Source organism: Sarcophilus harrisii, chromosome 1 (assembly GCF_902635505.1).
Source record: "Sarcophilus harrisii chromosome 1, mSarHar1.11, whole genome shotgun sequence".
NCBI lineage: Eukaryota > Metazoa > Chordata > Mammalia > Dasyuromorphia > Dasyuridae > Sarcophilus > Sarcophilus harrisii.
Window position 1 is genome coordinate 152,301,526 of NC_045426.1, and position 20,872 is coordinate 152,322,397.

Consider the following 20,872-nt stretch of genomic DNA (forward strand, 5'->3'; position numbering starts at 1 on the left):
GGGAGGGAGAACAATTTGGAACTCAAAATCTTGTAAAAATGAATGTTAAACATTTTCTTGACATATAATTAGGAAAAATACTATATAAAAATATAACTGGTGGTTATAACTACTTTTGCATCTGTAAAAGGAAAAGTTATAACTATTCCTTACTGGTTTCTGAGTGGAACTAAAATAGATTGTTGAAATTAATAGATGAAGTATTTTTCCATGTAAGATGATTTTGAGATGAATGCAATTATTATCTCAGTGGCAATATTTTATTTTATATTTCAAATTTTAAGTTCACAACATTGTTTTATCCTATTATAATGCTTAGTTTTTTGCTTTGTGAAATTTGAAAAATGTTGCATGGGAATATTATGGAGTTGGGGGAAAATTTTTAAAGAAAATAAATTTTCCCCTTATCAGAAAAGGTAATTTATTTCTCTTTTAGTTTGCTTATATTACCTTTTATATCTAAATTTCTTTCAAAAATCAAATTTTATATCTAAATCATGTATGCATTTGAAACTTGTCTTGGTATATGGAATGAGATACTGGTCTATATTTAGTTTTTACTCTATGGCTTTCCAGTTTTTCCCAACAGTTTTTGTTAAAGGGATTTCTTGTTATGGGCCAGAAACAAGGTACTAAGTGGAATTGAGGAGACAGTGGTTAAATCTAGTTTAGCACTGATTTATCTTACAACAAATAATGGTTTCCTAGTGATATAATGATTGTTGTATACTCAGTTCAGTGTGGTGCATATAAGCTAGAAGCTCTCAGGGTCAGAAGAGACAAGCACACTAGAAGATCTCGGAGGCTGAGACAGATTCATTCCATCTTCCACCTTTGTGGTGGCTGCAGGCTGAAGCACAAAACTTTTAGATTTGGAGAGATTCAGAGGGCAGAGAAGGAGGCAGGAACTCAAGCTCTCTCAATCAAGGAGAGAGAGATAGGCCTCTAAGAAAACTAGCCGAGCCCCAAGTGAAGGAGATAGGACTTTGAAGGAGACAATAAAGGACTTGGACTTTAACACCTGGCTGCACTTGTGGTGATTCCTGAACTGAAATGAAGGCTGCCTCCAGAGACCCCAAGAAAATCTCAACAGAGAACATTACATTTTAGAGAGAACATTACACTTCTTACCCCAAAAACTAGGGTCCTAGGGTTGATTGAACACTATGCTACTATATTTGCTTGCTTCTGTACATTGTGTGTGCCTTTTCTATTTCACTGATCAACTTCTTTCTCTCCTTTAACCAGTACCAAATTTATTATGGCATTATAATTTGAGTTTGAGATCTGGGCCTATCATCTTCCTACTTTCCCACTTAGTTCTCTTAGTCTTCTTGACTTTTTATGTTTTCTCATTCTATAAAGTGATCTAATAATTTGGCTGGTATGGATCAAATAAGTAAATTAATTTAATTATATTGGTATGACTTACCCATGAGCAATATGGGTTTCTTCAAGTCCCCCCAAAACTCACAGGTGTAACCTTCCCCCTCTCCTCCATATTGCATACAATATTTGAAACATTTTTTTTTAAACCTGTAATGGGCAGTAAGACCCCATCAGCTTGCTCAAGTGGTATCTCCCTACATGGAACTGCTTTCAGGAAAATCATGTAAAAAAGGAAATGAAAAACTGTGCAATATATAACTAACTGGGAAGGGTTTTCCTCTGCTGATTGTGTAATCAAAACTATAAGGATCTTTGTAAAGTCTGTCAGCCCAGCGTCTGTATCATCTTAGGGTAGCTCTGTAACTCTTGCTCTATTAAGAAAAAAAAAATCTTACCAAGAACTTCACTGACTTAATGATGAATGCTGGAAAGATTTTATTTTACATTCTTTCAAGAATGGGTGCCTAGGTTAGTAAGCATTTGAAACAACAAAGACAGTGTTTTATTTCCAATTGTGAATCGAAAATCCCTCCCTCATTCCCCATTAATTGGGTGTTACAGAAGTTACAGAGTGTCAATTTCCTCCCCTCATTATATAAGCCAGTTATTGCCCCCAAGGACATTCTTCTGGAGAAAGATAACCAGAGCTGGGGAACTGGGGAAAGTCTGGACAGTTCCTTTTCAAATCTAAAATTTCCGCACCAGATTACAATATCGATTTTTACAAAACTCAGTCCCTGTCCTCAATTTGCTTACATTGTTTTGGAGGAAGATAACTCCACAAGGAATCCAAAAAGATGAAGGGGGCAAAGTCCAGGGGGTTTCACTTCAAATCTATATCCTCCATCTGGATTACCTTCTGCCTTCCTGGCTCCTATTTTTTAGGTTTCAATTTTCTAATTTAAATTTAACTTTTCCAATTCAATTTTTATAATAATTTGTGGAAACTAAATCCCCATCCAATTTTCACACTCTCAAGGAGATTCATGAAAGACCATGCCATAATGAGGAAAGCCTCAGGATCTTCTTCTTTTGCAGTCTTATGTAGTCAATCCCCTGAGAAACAACTATTGTGGTCCTTTTTTTCATATCTTTGTGTTCTAAGTGTAGGAAATGAAATATCCCACCTTGGAAGTTTAAAAGGCCAGAAGATCTAGCTGTAGGAATCTGAGAGTTAGAATCCAAGCCTTCACAGTTTGAAGCTAGATACAGAAAGGAGCAAGGAATAAATTTTGGAAGAGACCTTCTGAATCCAAGGTTGGTGTATCAATCCTTTAGATTTATTTAGCAGTTAGAAGCTGGAAACTGTGTGGATGCCCATCAACTGGAGAATGGTTGGGTAAACTGTGGTATATGAATGTTATGGAATATTATGGTTCTGTAAGAAATGACCAGAAGGATGAATACAGAGAGGATTGGTGAAACTTACATGAACTGATGCTGAGTGAAATGAGCAGAACTAGGAGATCATTATATAGGTCAACAATGATACTGTATGAAGATGTAATCTGATGGAAGTGGATTTCTTTGACAAAGAGACCTAATTCAGTTTCAATTGATCAATGATGGACAGAAGCAGCTATACCCAAAGAAAAAACACTGGGAAATGAATGTACACTGCTTGCATTTTTGTTTTTCTTACATTCTGAATCCAATTCTCCCTGAGCAACAAGAGAACTGATTGGATCTGCACACATACATTGTATCTAGGATATACCAGGACATATTCAACATATATAGGACTGCTTGCCATCTAGGGGAGGGGGTGGAGGGTGGGAGGGAAAAATCGGAACAGAAGTGAGTGCATGGGATAATATTGTAAAAAAAAATTACCCTGGCATGGGTTCTGTCAATAAAAAGTTACTATAATAAAAAAAAAAAAAAAAAGATTTATCTAGCAGTAATGTCACACCTAGTGGGGAGAGGGACGACTGAGTGTATGTTACCTATTACAACGTTTTTGTAAAAATCAATGGATCACAGATTTAAAACTGTGAAGGAACTTAGGTACCACTGAGTTCAACTCATTTTTGCAGTTGAAGAAATGGAGGTTAAAAGAAGGCAGGTGACTCGGCAGGGGTCATAGCGCGACCATCCAATTCGAATTTGAATTCAGATCTTCTTGACTTCATACTTCCCGCCACCACTTGCCCAACAACTCCAGAATCATCAGTAGTTTACATTGCTCCCTTGGTCCCCTTAGTCAAGTGAAGCAGGTGAAGTCTGAGGCGCCTAAGTCTAGGCTGTGCAATTCCCTGGAGAAGCGTTGGCCCGTCAGCTCCGCAGGATGAGGGTCATTTTGCTCATTGCATCTACCGAACAAGTACGTAAAGATTTCCCCGCAGTTTCTTTTCATCGCAGGCAGGTTTCAAGGTAGGAGGCAGAGCCGTGAGACCCACAGAGGCTCTTCGTTCCAGTTCCAACTAGGAACCACAGAAGGGCAAGATGCTAGAATTAGACGCGACGTGGAGGTGCCTCAAGGGAAGGTTCTCGGCCCAGCTAGTACTAGTGGAGAAGTAGAACGTCATTCTCAGAGGGTGCAGAGTCTGCTAGAGACCAAGCTCCCGTCCCCAGATTCCCAAGTCAGCCGCAACCCCTTATCCAGGCGCCAAACGAGCGGGGACCCTCCTCTCTGCAGGTGCCTCGGCCGCAGGGCTCGCAGCTAGCCGCATCAACCTAACAAGCGAGACCGCCCACCGGAGAACTCGGAAACCCTGGCTCCCGGCTCTCCGCTAGTCTTCCAGACCACGCCTGCCAGCCCAAGCCGCGCGCGCGCGCGAGACCCTCCCTGCCGCGGCGCACGCGCCTCCCTTCCCCCTCCGCCCGCCAGCCAGTCTCCTCTAGTTGGCGGGGCGCAAAGACGCTGAGCTCCGCGGAGTTGGGCGGGGCCAGACGAGGGCGTGAGGGGGAGGAGGGAAGAGAAGGAGATGGAAGATGCCTTCCGCGCAGGCGCGTTGCTAGTGGCCTTGCCCGCGTCGGCTTTATCCCAGACGAGGCTGGCAGCTCGGGCCCTCCCCCTTCCGTCCCCTCCCCGCCGCGGCCCCGGCCCCGGCCCCGGCCCCGCTCCACCTCGGCCTCCTGCCGCCGCTGCAGCCCCGGTGGGTGTAGCTCGGCTCCGCCTCCTCCGTTCTCCCTCCACGCTCCAGCCGATAACCGCCCCGGCGTCCCCCACCCCCAGTATTCCTTACCTCCTTCTCCGCCCCCTCCCCTCCCGCTCCCCTTCCTCCCCCGCCCCTGCCCAGCCTTGCACCCGCAGCCGCCGCCGCCTAGTCCTCAGCCTCTTCTCCCGATGAGGTGATGGCAGCGGCCAACTTCGGCAAGATCCAGATCGGGATATACGTGGAAATAAAGCGCAGCGATGGTGAGCGCGGGGCCTGGCTCCCGAGGGGAGGAGGAGAGAGCCTGAGGGCCCGCCAGCCCACAGCCGCGGCTTCATTGATTCGTTGGGCCCGGCCTGGGGTGGGGGTGGGGGTGGGGGCAGTGCAGAGAGGTGGTGGGAGCTTTTGTGCCTTCGTGGGTAGCGGGGCTCGTACGCGCGACTGTGTGTTTGTGAGTGTGTGTGTGTATGCTGGTGCGCGCGCGCGTGTGTGTGCCTTGAGCTGGGCCGAGGGGTCGGCGCTACTGCAGTGCTAGGGGCGGGGAGGCCGACCTGGCTTTGGGGGGAGGGGGCGTGAGGCAGAGAGGACATCGGGAAGTGTAGGGTGGGGGGCGCCCTTCCAAGCGTGACGGACTCGGCGCCCAGGGTGGGAGAGGTGGGGTCATCAGGAAGTGCGAGGAAAAGAGAAAGAGGGACTGAGACAGATGCCGACGGGGTGGGGTCCGGGCGGGAGGAAATGGCTTGATTCCCCCACCATTAACCCCTCCTTTGGACTCTCAGCCTTGGGATGCTTGCTGCTCCTTGGGGGTGACCCAGGGTGTCAGACGCGAGACCCATTTTCTCTTGTAGGACTCCCCTGCCATCCTTATCTTCTCTGGCGCTGGGGGAGGGAAGGGTGACGACGAGTATTTGGAGCAGTAGTTTCTAGCTTTGCTGTTGGAGTTTGTTTATTTTTAAAAGCGAGTCCAATAGAGCTTTGGGTACTCTCTGGTTCCCAGGCCTTCCTGGCTCGCTTCCTTTTTCCCGGGCGTTTTTACCCCCTTGGCTAGCCTTTTCTCGGGAGGAGGATGTGGAGAATTTTGTCTTGTACACTCATGGGGGAGAGACTCGGATAGAGGAGTTTGAGATGGGTTCTTCAAAGGTGAGCCCTGTGGAGCAGGATACGGGAAACAGTGAATAATGACTAAAATATGAAGAACAAAATAATTACCAAAATACGAAATATGGGAGGGTGATGCTAAGAGGGACGATCCTAATGATTTTAATCCCCTTAAAGGATCAAGGGAGACACATTTAAGGGAAATTGTCATCATTACCTAATTTAATGTTTCATTAGTTTTGTGGGGAGGTGATGAAGGGAAGAGGGTAGGACCTCGTTAAGACTCGAGTTCCAGGTTAAGAAGGTATTCGGACTCTATTCTTTTCACTGACAGGATTATAATATACATCAGTGATTCTCAAACTTTTGTTTTCAGTATCTTTATCCTACTAAAAATTATTGAGGATCTCTCCAAAGCGTTTTTGTTTATCTGGATTATATTTATAGACATTTACCATATTGGAAATAAAAACTATTTTTGAATTTGTAGACCCTCTAAAAGGGTTTCAGAGATCCCCAGGATTCTCTAGACCATATTTTGAGAACCACTGATACATCATATATATATATATATATATATATATATATATATATATATATACATGTATGTATATGTGTATAGACACATACATAATGACAGTGCCTTTAAGTCTTCCTCTTTGTCCTTATAGTGTAAGGCATAGTTTTTTGTGTGTATATATAGTTATTGTGTGTGTGTGGGGGGGTGTTTCCCATTATTTTTGAAGTCAATTTATCTTAGCAACTGGAAGCTTTGTCATCCTGTGTGTGAAAAGCAAAAGAGCCTACCACTAAGAGCTTTAGGCGCTTTTAACAGCTACTGGGGGAAGGGATACATATATATTACTTGAGGCCAGGGCAGTATTTATATACTCTTTCCAGAGGCAATAATGTTAATGTCATTCATTGCTTCTTTGAGATTAAATTTGTTTTTAGGAAAGAAAAACAAGATTTTAAAAATTAGAGACAGCATCATTTTTTGGGTACACTAAACTAAAATAATCATCTAACTTTTATTTACACCAATAGTTATTTTTCCTTAAATGACTTGAGTAAAAAATTTTTGATGTGTTAAAATGAAGTATTGAGGTTCTTGAGAGAATTTCTTTGCTTTGCATGGTTTTTGTGTAGTGACATTTGAGGAGTGTTTGTGTAATTTTAATGCATTTGAATATAGACCTACACCTTTTTTCTATTTAAATTAAATCAAAATGACAATAAGCCTATAAATCATTTACTGTCCTTCATGCTCCTGTTTGTGACTGTGATTTTTTGAGCAAGATAAATCTTCTGCTTGAACCCCCAGTCTTAATCCATCACCATTCAAGACATAACTCAAAATCTTTTCCATGAACTTTTGCCAAATTACTCTTGCAAGTTATCTCTCCTTTTTCCGAACTATGACCCTTAGTACTACTTGCAATGAATTTATGGTACATTATGCTTGCTTTTTTTAATAATTGTGTTCTTAGATCAGTTTTAGACCAGATTATAGCACCTTGAGGACAAGTAAACTGAAGACATACATACATATATTAGACTTTGTTAACCAAAAAAATGGAGCCCCTTAACAGCTTGAAGCAAACATTTGTTGAATGAATAATTCCTCATTCTGGGGATTTTTGAGTCTTATGATTTAGCTTTGGATTCTTAGAACCAATTTGAAGACAATCCTGACTGAACTTCCCAAGATATTCCAAACCAGATATGACTGGCTGTTCTAAAGTTAAATGCAATTCCACTTGGAGTAGACCGTCTGTAAATCTGAGTTTAAGAATCAGGCCCAGAACTGAACTGGATGTAGAGTTGATAGATAAAGAACTATTACTAATTGCTACTCCTTCTCAAACTTTGCTTCCCTGTTACTTTAAAGGGTAAACTATACTAACAGTTGTTTGGCCAGCTAGGAGATAAAGTGCATAAAATGTTGGGTCTGGAGTTAAGGAGATTCTTCTTCGTAAGTTTAAATCTGATGTCAAATATATTTAATATCAGTATGATCCTGAGCAAGTCACTTATTTTCTTAGTTTCCTCATCTGTAAAATTTGAAAGTAGCTATTGTGTCTACAATAAATCTTCTCTCCTCCAGAATCTTGAGTTCCTTTTTAATCCAGTCTCAGATAGTATAATCTTAAGGTTCATCAATTTATTCATTGGCTTGCTTTGGACACTACTTTGCCCTTCCAAAAATTTGGTTCCTGGAATGGAACACAGAGTGGTCCACTCAGGGCAGAGTCAAATGGGTCTCTTACCTTTCTAATTGCGATTATTCTTCCTCTTCTGGAAGACTTGACTGTAGAAGGAATGACAAAGTATAATAGCATCTTTGCCAAGAAGAGCCTAATGGGATCACAGAGGGTTGGACATGCCTGAAAAATGATGTAACAACAAAAAGATTCTTCTTTGTACAGTTTAAGTTAGCAATAGCTTTTGGGGGGGGGCTGCCATATAATATTTTTTCCCCTTAATCTTGCAGTTTGCCAAAACCTTTCTTTTTTTAGGTGTAGGTCTAGTCATATATTCCTCAACTTATATTTGCAAAATCCAAATGTGAACCAAACTTGATATGCTTCTGTGTTTCTTAAAGTACAACTATACATTTGTTTAAAGTTGTGTTTATATGTGAAAAGCTTCATTATTCAGAGTTATTGATTACTTAGCCCCTGGTTTTTATGGGAGCGTGGAGAAAACTTTATTAAAGGAATATCCAGGACCTTTGTGGAAGTAAGATTTTTATTATGAGGCCACTGATAACAATGCTGGCTTCCACTAGTTGCAGAAAACCCTTGTCTCTTGCAGCATGGGCATATGTCATTTTTTTCTTTCTCAGCAAAGCAACCAGACTTGTATTATAAAGGCCTGAACTTAAATTATTTAACCCATTCCTAAGTTAGAAAGAAGACAGTGCCTCTGGGCTTTATATGGCTTGTGGTAGAAAGGAGGGACTTAGAAGAATGAGTGGTTAAGTTGAGTTACCTCAAATGAAATAAGAAACAAATGCTTAAATCTACTCAGGATGTCATGTGATGAGATATTATGACCCTTTATCTTGTTCCTTGTATTTCCATGTATATAGAATGGGTAGTGCTGGAATGGACTCTAGACATCATCTAGCCAAATCTTCTCATCTTACAGATGAAGAAACTAAGACCTAGAGAGGTTAAGTGACTTGCCCCAAATCACATAGGTATTTCAAGTCCAAGTGCTTTGCCTCCAAGCCCTGTGTTTTTTCCACTGTATTACTGATATAACATGAAGCATTATTTAGGTCACAAAGGAAGCATTACTTTTTTCTACATTAAAGGGAAAAGTTGTAACATCTGTGTTAAGTATAGGTGAAAATAATGCTTTTGACTATTACCAGGAATTCCAGCAGCAATTGAAAATCTCAAAGGAGCCATAAGTTATTAACTTTAATGCTATGGGTGGAAATACTTCTTTGATTAGAAAGGTTAGAAATTGTTTATGCCCCAGCTGGCTATTCCTCTCCTGTCAATAATATATGTATATTTTATGTATCTTTTTATATAGATCAAACTAGATGGACTTTAGAAGAATAGAGATAGTATTTCAGGTTATATGAAATAATTATTTGTTACATTTTCAGATGTCGAAATGATCTGGGAGAGCACCTTTTGAGAGTAGAAAAAGTCTTTTATTTGTAATAGTGTTAGTGGATTAAATTTTTGGTACAATTTTTACTTGTTACCCCAAAAAAGCCTTTTATCTCAATGGTGCTTTGTCAGTTTTCAAAGTGTTTTTTACATAACAGTTCTTTTGATACCCACAATAGCCCTGTGAGGTATTGGACTTGTCTGTAGTTATTGAATCTCTACTTAGAATGTAAGGTCCTTGAAGTTAGGGAAATTTTTTTTTTTTTACCCTTTGCTCCCTAGCACAATGCCTTGCACAAAGTAGCCACGAAATAAATGTCTTCAGTTGAATGTAGGCCATTGTAAATATTAATCCCATTTTACAGATGATAAAGTTGAAGAACTGATAGGTTAGACTTGTCCCAAATCATAAGACTAGTAAGTTTTTGCTGATACTTTGATTCCTTTGAATGTTCTCTCTAAAATGTAATGTGTCTGTTGAGGTTTTCTTGGGGTCTCTGGAGACAGCCTTCATTTCAGTTCAGTAATCGCCACAAGTGCAGCCAGGTGTTAAAGTCCAAATCCTTTGTTATCTCTTTCAAAGTCTTGTCTCCTTTCCTGGGGCCTGGTTAGCTTTCTTAGAGGCCTATTCTCTTCTTGGTTCCGAGAGCTTGAAAAATCAATCATACTGAACCATGCTAAATTAGATAACTATTGTCTCATCAATTCCACTGACTTATAGTACCTTGCAAGAATCCTTTATTTCAAGTTCAGCATTCTTGCCCATAACAATTTTGTTTACTGCCAACAAGTCTAGCATGTAAAATTTATGATACTAAATTATGTTTGTTGTCAGTGGTGAAATTAAGTCAAATACATGTATGTTTATCTGGGGTATGTATGTATGTATGTATGATGATTCAAAAGTTTCCTGTTTAAAAGAGAAACCTTTTTAGTTCTTACACATTAAAAGCCTGCCAACCTAGAGTTTACAATCTAACATTGATAGCATTAATATAATTATGTAAGATTGACTGGTGCTGCTTATAGACCTGGTAATAAATGTTTGGGGTTTTTTGCCCAAGGAGATTTCTAGGTTTAAAACTCTAATTTCTGAATTCTGGCCTCTCTAAGGTACCTTCTTTTCTACAACAATATACTTTTTCATCTTGACTAAGTGAAATAAAGCACTTAGCACAGTGCCAGGAACATAGTGGTGGGTAATTAATAAATACTTGTTCCATTTTCCCTTTTCTACTGCAGTCTGATATTTGATTGAAGCATACAACTAAATTCTTATTATGCTGTAAGGTAATTTAAATATATGGACTAAATGGTAGCAACTCACTTTTATTTAGTACTTTATAGCTTACAAAATTTCAAAGCAAAAACTAAAGTTTAAAAGCCTTATTTTGAAAGCTGCTTTCTCCAGAAGAGGAAAGTTGAGGCCTATTCTTATTACTGGGCCACTTTACTTCTAGCATGCTAAAAATGAAGTTTTTTTTGGGGGGGGGGGAGGGGCTGGGAGGGAGGCAGTCCTAGAAAAAGAACATATGCTAAGATCTTTCTTGTCAAAATTAGTAATGTTAGCTGTTATTATAACAATGTTAGCAATTAGCAAAATAACAAAGCCAGAAGCAGTTTAACCCAGTATTTTGCTGCTTGTAAGGATTGGAGTTCCTTTACTGGAAAATCCAAAACAAAATTTCTGGAGGTTATTTTCTCAGGTTCTTGTCATTTCTAGATATTCTAGTTTTTAACACTTTCTAGCTGTAGTAGGATAATACAGCTTCATCCAAGGATCCTACACTTTTTATGCTACCTCTCTTTCATGACTGGAATTGACCTTGGAAATGCATATTAACTGAATATCATTTCTTAGTTGAAATGTCAATATAGTTTTCACTTCCATAATGACCTTTGAGGCAGAACTTGCTCTTTCCATTATTTTCTGCTTAATAAAAGAAATAAAGTTGGTGTTATAATTCCTGGATGAGATCCTACCAAAAAGGATACTTACAGTATAGCTAAAAGAGGGATACTTAAGTGTTTCTTATTTTATTCTCCTCCTCATCAAAAGACTGTAGTGTTAAGAACCAGCTATGTAGTCCATTCACATTAAGAACTAGAAAATAATCCAAAACTGAAATTGAAGATGAATCTCCCATTGCTAGTAACTTTATTCTCAAAAAAAAAAAAACAAAAAAAAAAACTGTAATAGGTTAATTGCTGTCCTGCTGGGTCCTGGCTACAGTAATATCTTATACTCATATCCTGCTTACTGCTGTCCAGCATTTGACTCAACATTTAAATCTGAATAATTTTAGTAATAGACTTGTTGTATGTATAGAACTTTATACTTGATAAAATGCTTTCTTTGAGGTATAACACAGGTAAAATCTGTTCTCTTGGCATAACTTTAATCCCCCATATCTTTTCAGATATTCTGCCACCACTCTCCTTGTAGACTACTTAGCTGTAAACTATTTATTTTTCTAGATATTTCATCTTATTTTTTACTGAGCAGTTCTAGCTTGAGACGTTATTACTGCCAAAGAAATAAGATTGTTTTCTTTAGGCACCAAGACAAATTGGGGTGATCTGTCCTGGATCCTGTGCTTTAGAATGAAATAGAAAGGCATTTATTAAGTGCTTGCTTACTATGAGCTAGATATAGTATCTTTGCTGAGAACTGGGGATAGAAACACAAGATAGCAAGGTTGTACTTACGCTCAAGAAACTTAGATTCTTTTGAGGAAAGACAACACATAAAAAGTGGTGACTAGAGTGGAATGTTTTGGGAGTGTTGATTTGATTACTGTTCTCAGACCCAAAATAAAAAGGGGATAGTGAGTGTGATACGTGGCCCCTTGATCCACGTGGGAGGTAGGTAACTGGACTACTTTTGGTGAATCAAAAGAATCCCAAGGTACATGGTAGGGCAAGGTGGTGGTAGATTTCTCATTATGGCTGTGTAGTGACTCAAAGACAGAAGTTTAAGAAGAGTGGTATTGGCTGCTGAACTAAAAACAAAAATTCTAAGGTTTTTATTTATACAGTGTCATCAGATCCTTTCTCTTTAGCAGGGCTTCTTTAAACTTTTTAAATTTGTGACCCCTTCTGAGTTCTGCCCTTCCGAAATTTTTACATGACCGGTATAAAAAAATACATTTACATGATATGTAGGTATATAAAATAGGTATACAAATCAAACATTGATAATAAATCATAATTTTGCAACCTCCACATATAAGTTATATTACCTCATATGGGGCCATAATCCACAGTTTAATAAGCTTTGCCTTATCTCGGACTAAGACTAGAAATCTGGCAACAGGCTTCAGGCTTCATGTTGACTTTTAATGACTTCTTTTCCTCTTTAGGGCTGCCTTTAATGTTTATAAGATTTTATAGTAGTCACAGAACAGTGCATTTTAAAGTAGATAATAACTTGCCCTGAATTCTCTTTATCTTCTCTTAAGTATTTAAAGTCATTAAGATTATGTTTATGTTTTAATATAGAAATGTTTTGTGGTTAATAAATTGAGAGGAAAAAACATTTTATCACTTGTATATGAGTCAATGTGAACCACATTCTATACTAATCAACGATTATTGAAGTGCAGAGCAGACAGTTATTATATATATGAAGGCTACATGCAGGCTTTTTGTGATTTCCTCTCCAGGGTTGCCCTGAATCATGTTTGATTCTACTTGTGCTCAAGGAAACTATTGTATAAAGTATGAAACATCAAGTCAGAATGTAAATGGACTTTTAATTAGTCAAAGTAATTGCTTGGTGTGCAAAAAGATAAAGGCGAATGTGAGGGATGAGGAAGACCCTTACCCAAAATGATTACTCAGAGATCACTCAGTAGAAAGCAGAAAAGTTATTTATTAATAAATTTTCATGAGAATGAGCAATTCCAGTGCGAGGAGGGAAAGAGAGAAAGCTTACAGTAGAAGAGCTAAAGAAGTAGTAAAGATACATGGCTTTTATACAAGAAATTGCATCACAAGAGAGCATTGAGAAGGAGAAGGGGGAGGCATCTAATTGGTTGTTGCTATTTGGGGAGATTGGAATGGAAGGTTTCTGTTTTCCTGAAATCTCCTGATTTCAAGGAAACAGAAAGTCAGGCCTTCAGGGTTAATCAAGCAGATAGTGGTCCAGCTAATAGACTAAATATCGATAAATGTCAAATACTTCTGAATCCAGAGTGTCCTCTCCAATTCCAAGTAAAACTCTCTCGAGTTCCCAGAGTTTCTAGTAACTCCTCAAGTAATTAACTCAAGTCAGTCCCACAAGAAGAACTAAGCTCAAGCTTCAAAAGCTCCCTATATATGTGATCTCCCAAAGGTTAACTCCGCCTTCTGGAGGGAGAGGGATTCTGGGTTATCTCCCAGAGTGCTCTCTGGCCCTAATGGAGGTGTGAATTCGGACTAAGCCCTACTAAGCCCTGCATCCTCCCAAACGTGTGAACTCCATTGAGTACTTAGATACTTATGAGCTCTCTAGAGGTGTGAACACAAGCATTGTTTCTATCAGTTCCACCTAGTACCTTGTTTCAAGTTCTGGCACAAAATATCTCTTTCTTAAGATCAAATCAACTCCAATGGCTTAACACTTTGTAAAGATTCCAACAAAATACCAATAAATGTCATCAGTTCAGGTTAAGTACATCTGTTTCTAACTGACCAAGGCTCAAGTACATATGAGCCTTCACATATTATACACGTCATAGGGGAAACACAGAAATAATAAAATACAGAAAAAGAATTCATACATTCCTGTAAGTTCTTCACCTTATCCATTCCCCACACCAATTAATGTGTAAATTTGGAATTTTGGTATAGATGGTAGAGCAGTCAACTTTTTATTTTTTCCTCTAAATGAGATTTAAAGAATTAATTTAAATGGTGGGGGAAAGGAACGAACCTATGGAGTGTCAATGGCCACTTGATGCTTGCAGTACTACATTGAGAGATACTCAGCCAGGAGTATGATAGAAAGGAGATTACAAACCTTTAGACAGAAGAAATGAAACGGGGTAGATTTCATGCATTGTGAAACAAAAGGTAAGGATTTTGGACCTCACTTTAAAGTGCACTGAAAAGTCCCCTTAAGGAATTTAGGGAAAGGGTATATGGATGGAGAGGAGTAAAGATAGGAATCGAGTAGAAAGATTGATTCCTATTATGGTAGAGAATACAACTTTGGTAAAGGTGTTTAGGATGGACTGCAGGCAGCTAGTGTGAAAAATAAGTATAGGAAGGATGAGGTTTTGTGATAGGCTGGTGAGAGGTAAAGATAAAGATACCTTGAGTATAAGGAGACAAAATTGAACAAAGTAACACGATTTGACAAGTCAAGAGTGTAGAATAAAGGACCAGTAAGTTTTTAAGAGAAAGGCCAAAAAACCGAATTCCTAATGTAAAAATGTAATGTAATTTCCTAATGTAAAAAAAAAAGTTTAATTCAATTTAGGAAATGTTTTCTAAGGGCCAATAACATGTGTAACGTTCAAATAGAGAAACTTCTTGTGGAGTCAATAGTTTTTGCTTTTAATGGTAAACCCACATGGCCTTGACTAAAGTGACATTTATGGCACACAGCTTTTTTTGTTTTGTTTTGGGCTGCAAATTGTAAGCATACAAACCATACTTTGATTATTCTAACAGCTGATCTCCATTTCTTTAGCTCAAGTCTCTTTGGAATCCTAAGATTATCCAATTCCTGAAATGTAATTGTTTATGCCTTCTCTTTCCTTGATACTGTTTTTATTCCTCTCTCCTTATGTCCTTGTGTTTTGATTTTTTTTCTCAATAATTCCATAATGTGCTTTGATCCATGAAGAGTGTTCATTAGTGTACCTTCTGCATAAGTAAATCATGACTACTGGGGTGATCTCATTGGTATTATATCCCTCAAAACTGGGATCTACTGTTGAAGGGCAAATAAAACATTTGAGAGTTAGTTGATTTTTGAATATGAGATGAGATATGCCAAAATTTTATTGACCCTATCACAGAAAGGAGAGACAACTCCTCTTTCCTTTTACCTGATGTGCTTTTAAAGCGTGACATTAGCTTGCAAAAAGGTGGCTATCTATATAGCTAAAGGTTGCTGCTCTATAATGAGGGCTTTGTTTATAGCCATATTCTGTTAGACCTATAAAAAATACAGGCATATCTTTGTGTTGATCTCTTAAAAAATTGAGATGGTATACACACACAGTAGTAAAACAAAACAAAACAAAACTCTTTAGATCTAGATTTCCTGAGCAGAACCAGATCGTTATACATTTCAACAACAATACTATACAAGGATCAGTTCTGATGAAAGTGGCTATCTTCAACAATGAGAGCATCCAAATCAATTCCAATTGATCAGTGAAAGAACACTGGGAAATGAGTGTGAACCACAACATAGAATTTATACTCTTTCTGTTATTGTTTGCTTGCATTTTTGTTTTTCTTCCCAGGTTATTTTTACCTTCTTTCTAAATCCAATTTTTCTTGTGTAGCAAGACAACTGTATAAATATGTATATGTATATTGTATTTAACATATACTTTAACATATTTAACATGTATGGAAATACTACTAACTACTCTAGGGGAGGGAGTGAAAGGAAGGAGAGGAAAAGTTGGAACAGAAGTTTTTGCAAGGGTCAATGCTGAGAAATTACTCAAGCATATATTTTGTCAATGAAAAGCTTTAATAATACATTTAAAAAAAACAAAAAGATCAAGATTTCCATGAGGACTGCTGGAAAATTATTAGAATCCAATTTTTTATTATTTTTAGAGAATGAAACAAGGTCAGTGTCTCATTCATGACTCAAGTTATGGATAGGGATGGGTTAGCCATAAAACAATAGGCAAGGAAGTTATGCTGATGGTCTTTGTACTTGTTAATTGGAAAAAACTGGTGAAAACATTACTATCGCCACTTGGGAAAACATTAAACTAATTTTCAGTCACCCTTGCATGCTTCACATAATGTTTGGCTAGCATTTAGAAAATGTAAAGTTTAATCAAAGTGATAAAAATTGTTATGGTGAGTAGAATTCTGAATTTGCAGTGGAGAGACTGATTTCTCTTTATACTCTTATCAGTGACATGCGACCTTGAATACATAAAGTAATCTTCTTTTTATTTCCCAATCATCTTCAAATGTAAAATTAAATTTTTTATTACTTTAATAAGGTGGATCCTTATCTTGTGGCATTTTTCAGAGTTTTTATTCCATGGTAATGAGTAAGAAAGGTACTGTAGAATTAAAAATGAATAGTAGTTTTTTTGGTTCTCAGGAAAAGTAAGAAGGTAGAATCTTTGAATTACTACAGATTGATAAATTTGTTGATTCTTTAGCAAAATTCTAGTGTGTAGTAATAAAAGAGTAGTTTATGAGTACAAAGGGAAATAAGCATGGCTAGGTTATTGCATGGCCTATATATTGTTATCCAAACGAATCTAATTTCATCATTTTTTTTTACAGGCTTACTAGACTGGTAAATCAGGGAAATGCCATAGATATATTATACCAAGATTCCAGCAAGGCATTTCAAAAAATCTTTCATAGTATCCTCATGGACAAGATGGAGAGATGTGGACTAAATGATAGTACAGTTAGGTGGGTTTGAAACAGACTGACTAGATCCATAGAATGATGATTAATGGATCAATGTTTACTTTGAAAGGTCTCTAATAGAGTGTCATAAGGTTCTTATACTTTTCTGTATAATTTTTAATCAGTGACTTTAGATAAAGGTATAAATTGTATTCTTTTCAAATTTATTGATGAAGTATTTTGACAGGTTAGAACAATGAAATCTTTCAAGATGGGCATGGGGGAATGAATGTAAAATGTTCAGTTTGAGCTTAAAAATTATCTGCATGAGTTTAAAATTTAAAATATGTGGGGCAGCTAGGTGGCGCAGTGTATAGAGTACCATCCCCGAAGTCAGGAGGACCTGAATTCAAATTTGGTCTCAGATACTTAACTCTTCCTAGCTGTGTGATCCTGGGCGAGTCACTTAACCCCAATTGCCTCAGCAAAAAAAAAAAAAAAAAATTAGAATATGTGCCAAGACAGCAGTTTGGATTGGAAAAAAAAGGCCTGGTTAGTGGACTACAAGTTCAAAATGAGGCAATTCTGATTTAACCAAGCAAATAAAAAGCTAATGTGATCATAGGCTCCTTAATAGATTTACACTGTTTTTAGCAAAGAAATGTGTTATAGTTTTTACTATATTTTGTCCTAGTCAGCCCTCATCTGGAGGATTATGTTTGGTTCTAGATAACACATTTTAAGAATGACATTGGCAAAAAGGAAAGAAGAGCATCAAAATAGGCAAATGACTCAAAACCACATCCTGTGTTTAGCCATAAGAAGAGAAGACTTGTTGGCAGACTGTGATTTCTGTTTTCAAATATTTGAAACACTGTTCTGTTTGTTTGATCCCAGATGACACAACATCAGAGTTTTTGGTTCAATATAAGAAAAAACAATAAATTTGGGGTGGGGAGGGTGAGGAAGTTGGACCTAAGTGACTTGCCCAGAGTCACACAGATATAGTATTAAGTTAAGGCCAAATTTGAACTCGGGTTCTCCTGACTGCAGGGTTGGCACTCTATCCATTATGTCACTTAACTGTTGTCAAATAAATATATACAACCCACTCTATAACTTTTTTCACTTCATAGTTCCATAAAGTAATAGTGAATTAATAGATTCCAAATTAGACATACCATAGTTTTTACAAAGCTTTCAACACTTTCCATCAGAACTTATTGACTTTTATATATATATGACTTTTATCTGATTATTATAGATAGATTCTAGCATCCCAAGCACATCAACATTTATATATATCTATTATGTCATAGCAATCTACATAATACAATTTAGGAATTGTAATGAATGGAAAGAATACTTTAAAAAAATTAAATGGAGCAAACACTATGGTGTTTTATAGACATTGTGTTACCATGGTATCTAGAAACTTGGTGTTTTTGTTCAAATGTTGTGACAATAATTGGTTTCTTTTGCATTTTTTATATTTTATATATTTAATTAATATTTAGTTAGTTTAATTTATTTTTATATTTAAATTAATAATAATTAAATATATTATATATTTAAGAAGATTATTCTGAGAGTCTGTATGCTTCATTGCCAAAGGGGTCTATAACAACAACAAAAAAAATGAACCCCTGTGCAGACAGAAACAAAATCTTAGTGCTTCTTTTCAGCTTAAAACTTATGTATGTCATTGGCTCGTTTGGTAAAATATCAATTGTGTTTTTGTTTTTGACCATTGCTTAAGATTTAACTTCTCCTAGTTAGTGACTGGCTATTTGGATTGAATTTTTTCTTTAATTAAATTTTTTTTTTTCCATAGCATTCCCTCTTAAAGATCTCACAAGTGCCTTTTGGTTATAAAGCCATTTAGATCTTGTATGTACCTTCAATATTACAAAGCCAACTTGAAGACACATATACTCCTGAGCAGTGGCGTTTTCCATGCATAAAAACACATTATTTTTTCCCATTATATTTCCACCTATAAGAATATTTTAAAATGTTAAGCTCTATAGTGATTTGATAATTACCACAAGATACAAGTGCTGTATATAAAGTGACTGCTGCTGATGACTCTAGCATAAGCTTATTGAGGGTAAAGACAATTTTGTTTTCCCCCAGCTTTTCACAGTCTTTTTATAAATGTTTATTGAAGTAATAAGTAGGGTTTGTTGCATAAAAAACAGTGTGTACTTGCTGAGTGTATAGATAAGACTATTTTGACAAGTTTATATATCCTCTGCATATAACTGATTTAAATTTTACTAGGAGCTTATAATTTATTTATAAAATACTTCCATTAATTTGAGGAAGTAATCTTTTTAAATAAAATCTTATTATCTTAAATAAACTTAGATGTGCTTTTTAATATTTATTTTCAGTTGTGTCCAATGTTTTTGAAAAGAACTAATAGGAGACCTGATGATGCTAGTCACACATGTATAATGTCTTCTTGATTAAGTCTGTGAGAGGGACCAGAGAATCACAGAATGTTAAAGTTGGAAGGGCCCTTTAAAGATCATCTAAGCCAATACTTTTCATTTTACATGTGAGGAAATTTGAAGCTCCAAGATGAAGTGACTGGTCTAAGAAAAAGGGGCAGAGCCAAGCCTTGACCTTAGTTCTTTTGATTCTACCTCCAGGATTCTTTACTCTTTACTTGTGCTACCTCTACTGAGGTTGTTTTACTTTGCCTGCCTACCAACAAAATGTGTAGTTATTTTTTAGGAAATATCCCAGATTGTATTTCTTTATTTGTTGGATAGTTGTAATTTACTGCTTTTTTTTTTTTTTTTCTGACTGTATTCTTATACGGGATTGTTTGCTTGTGTATTTAGCTTTCTAATTGCAGATGTAATTTGATAGGTTGGAGTTCGGTATTTGATTTGTGGGGCAAGAAACAATGCATTTCATTGAGAATAGAAGAACCACATCCCCAAATTTCAGAGCACTAGTCATATACTTTTTATTGAATTTTAAAGCTGTTCACTTTCAAAATTGATATTTAGTGCATTTAAAAGTTATACAATTGTATGTATTGTTTTTATTTAAGATCTAGTAAAAAATATTGCTTCTGAAAATAAGTGTAAACTGTTCAGTGGCAAAAAGAATTAAAAACTTTTATCCCCTGTTATAAGGAAGTTTCTTTTCTTTTGCTAAGGCAATTGAGGTTAAGTGACTTGTCTAGGGTCATATAGTTAGTAAGTGTTAAATGCTGAGGTCAACTTTAAACTCGAGTCCTACTGACTCCCAGACCAGTATTTTATCTAGCTGCCCCTAATTCAATTTGCTTTTACATTTGCCATGCAGATTTTGGATTGATGATATCCAGAACTCATTATTAAATGTGAAAAGTTGAAAATTTGAAAGGATAAAAACTACAAAACTATTTTAAAATCCTAAACCATTTTTAGTCCCCTTATAGTGATGAACACTGATGAAAATAGCATGTTGGGACTATACAATTTAACATTTAATAACATCCAAATAAAGATTAATTAGGATAAACAGTATTTAGAGTGTATCATAGGGAGAGAATCTAGTTATGGATATTGATTAGACAGCAATGGCAATATCCTAGGCATGGAATTTATAAGGATCTAAATTAGTGGGGTAGGAATGGCCAAAAAAACCCCAAAAAACAAAAAAACCCCAAACCAGATATGAAAGACATTCAATAGCATAGGAATCAGATACTTTCTGAATTCCCTTATTTTTTTCCCCTTCTTTCTGGCATATGTTCCTGGTATTATGCCAAGAGTATATATTTCACATTCAATATTTCTTTCCTATTGGCTGTATTGTAAGTGTATGTGGTTTTTTTTTGATTTTTTGTTTTCATATCATCTTATTTTTTCCAATTACATGTAAAGGTAGTTTTCAGCATTATCTTTGTAATATTTTGAGGTCCCCAATTTTTCTCTCTTCCCTCCTCCCCTCCAAGACAGCAAGCAATCTGATACAGGTTTTATTGCGTTTAAAAACAAATTCTCAGCTCTTCCAATGACTTCCTCTAGCAATCTTTAGCACATACATATATTTTACTTTAATGTTTTGCATTTAGTGTAAATGGTATGAATGAATAGAAGG

At 37.0% G+C, this 20,872-nt stretch overlaps 1 protein-coding gene across 5 annotated transcripts in view; it reads left to right on the forward strand.

Annotated features, from left to right (window-relative positions):
• Window positions 1–4,569: 4,569 nt before the first annotated feature.
• Window positions 4,570–20,872, forward strand: part of KIF2A (kinesin family member 2A) — a 97,472-nt gene continuing 81,169 nt past the window's right edge. For 2 of the 5 annotated variants that reach the window (XM_031965413.1, XM_031965425.1), the window contains exon 1: window positions 4,570–4,750. In XM_031965413.1, coding sequence (XP_031821273.1) covers window positions 4,687–4,750 — 64 coding nt within the window. In that variant the 5' untranslated portion in view covers window positions 4,570–4,686. Of the gene's footprint in view, window positions 4,751–8,098; window positions 9,055–20,872 lie in introns of those variants that run through there. The other 3 variants (XM_031965408.1, XM_031965433.1, XM_031965422.1) reach the window with 2 other exon arrangements.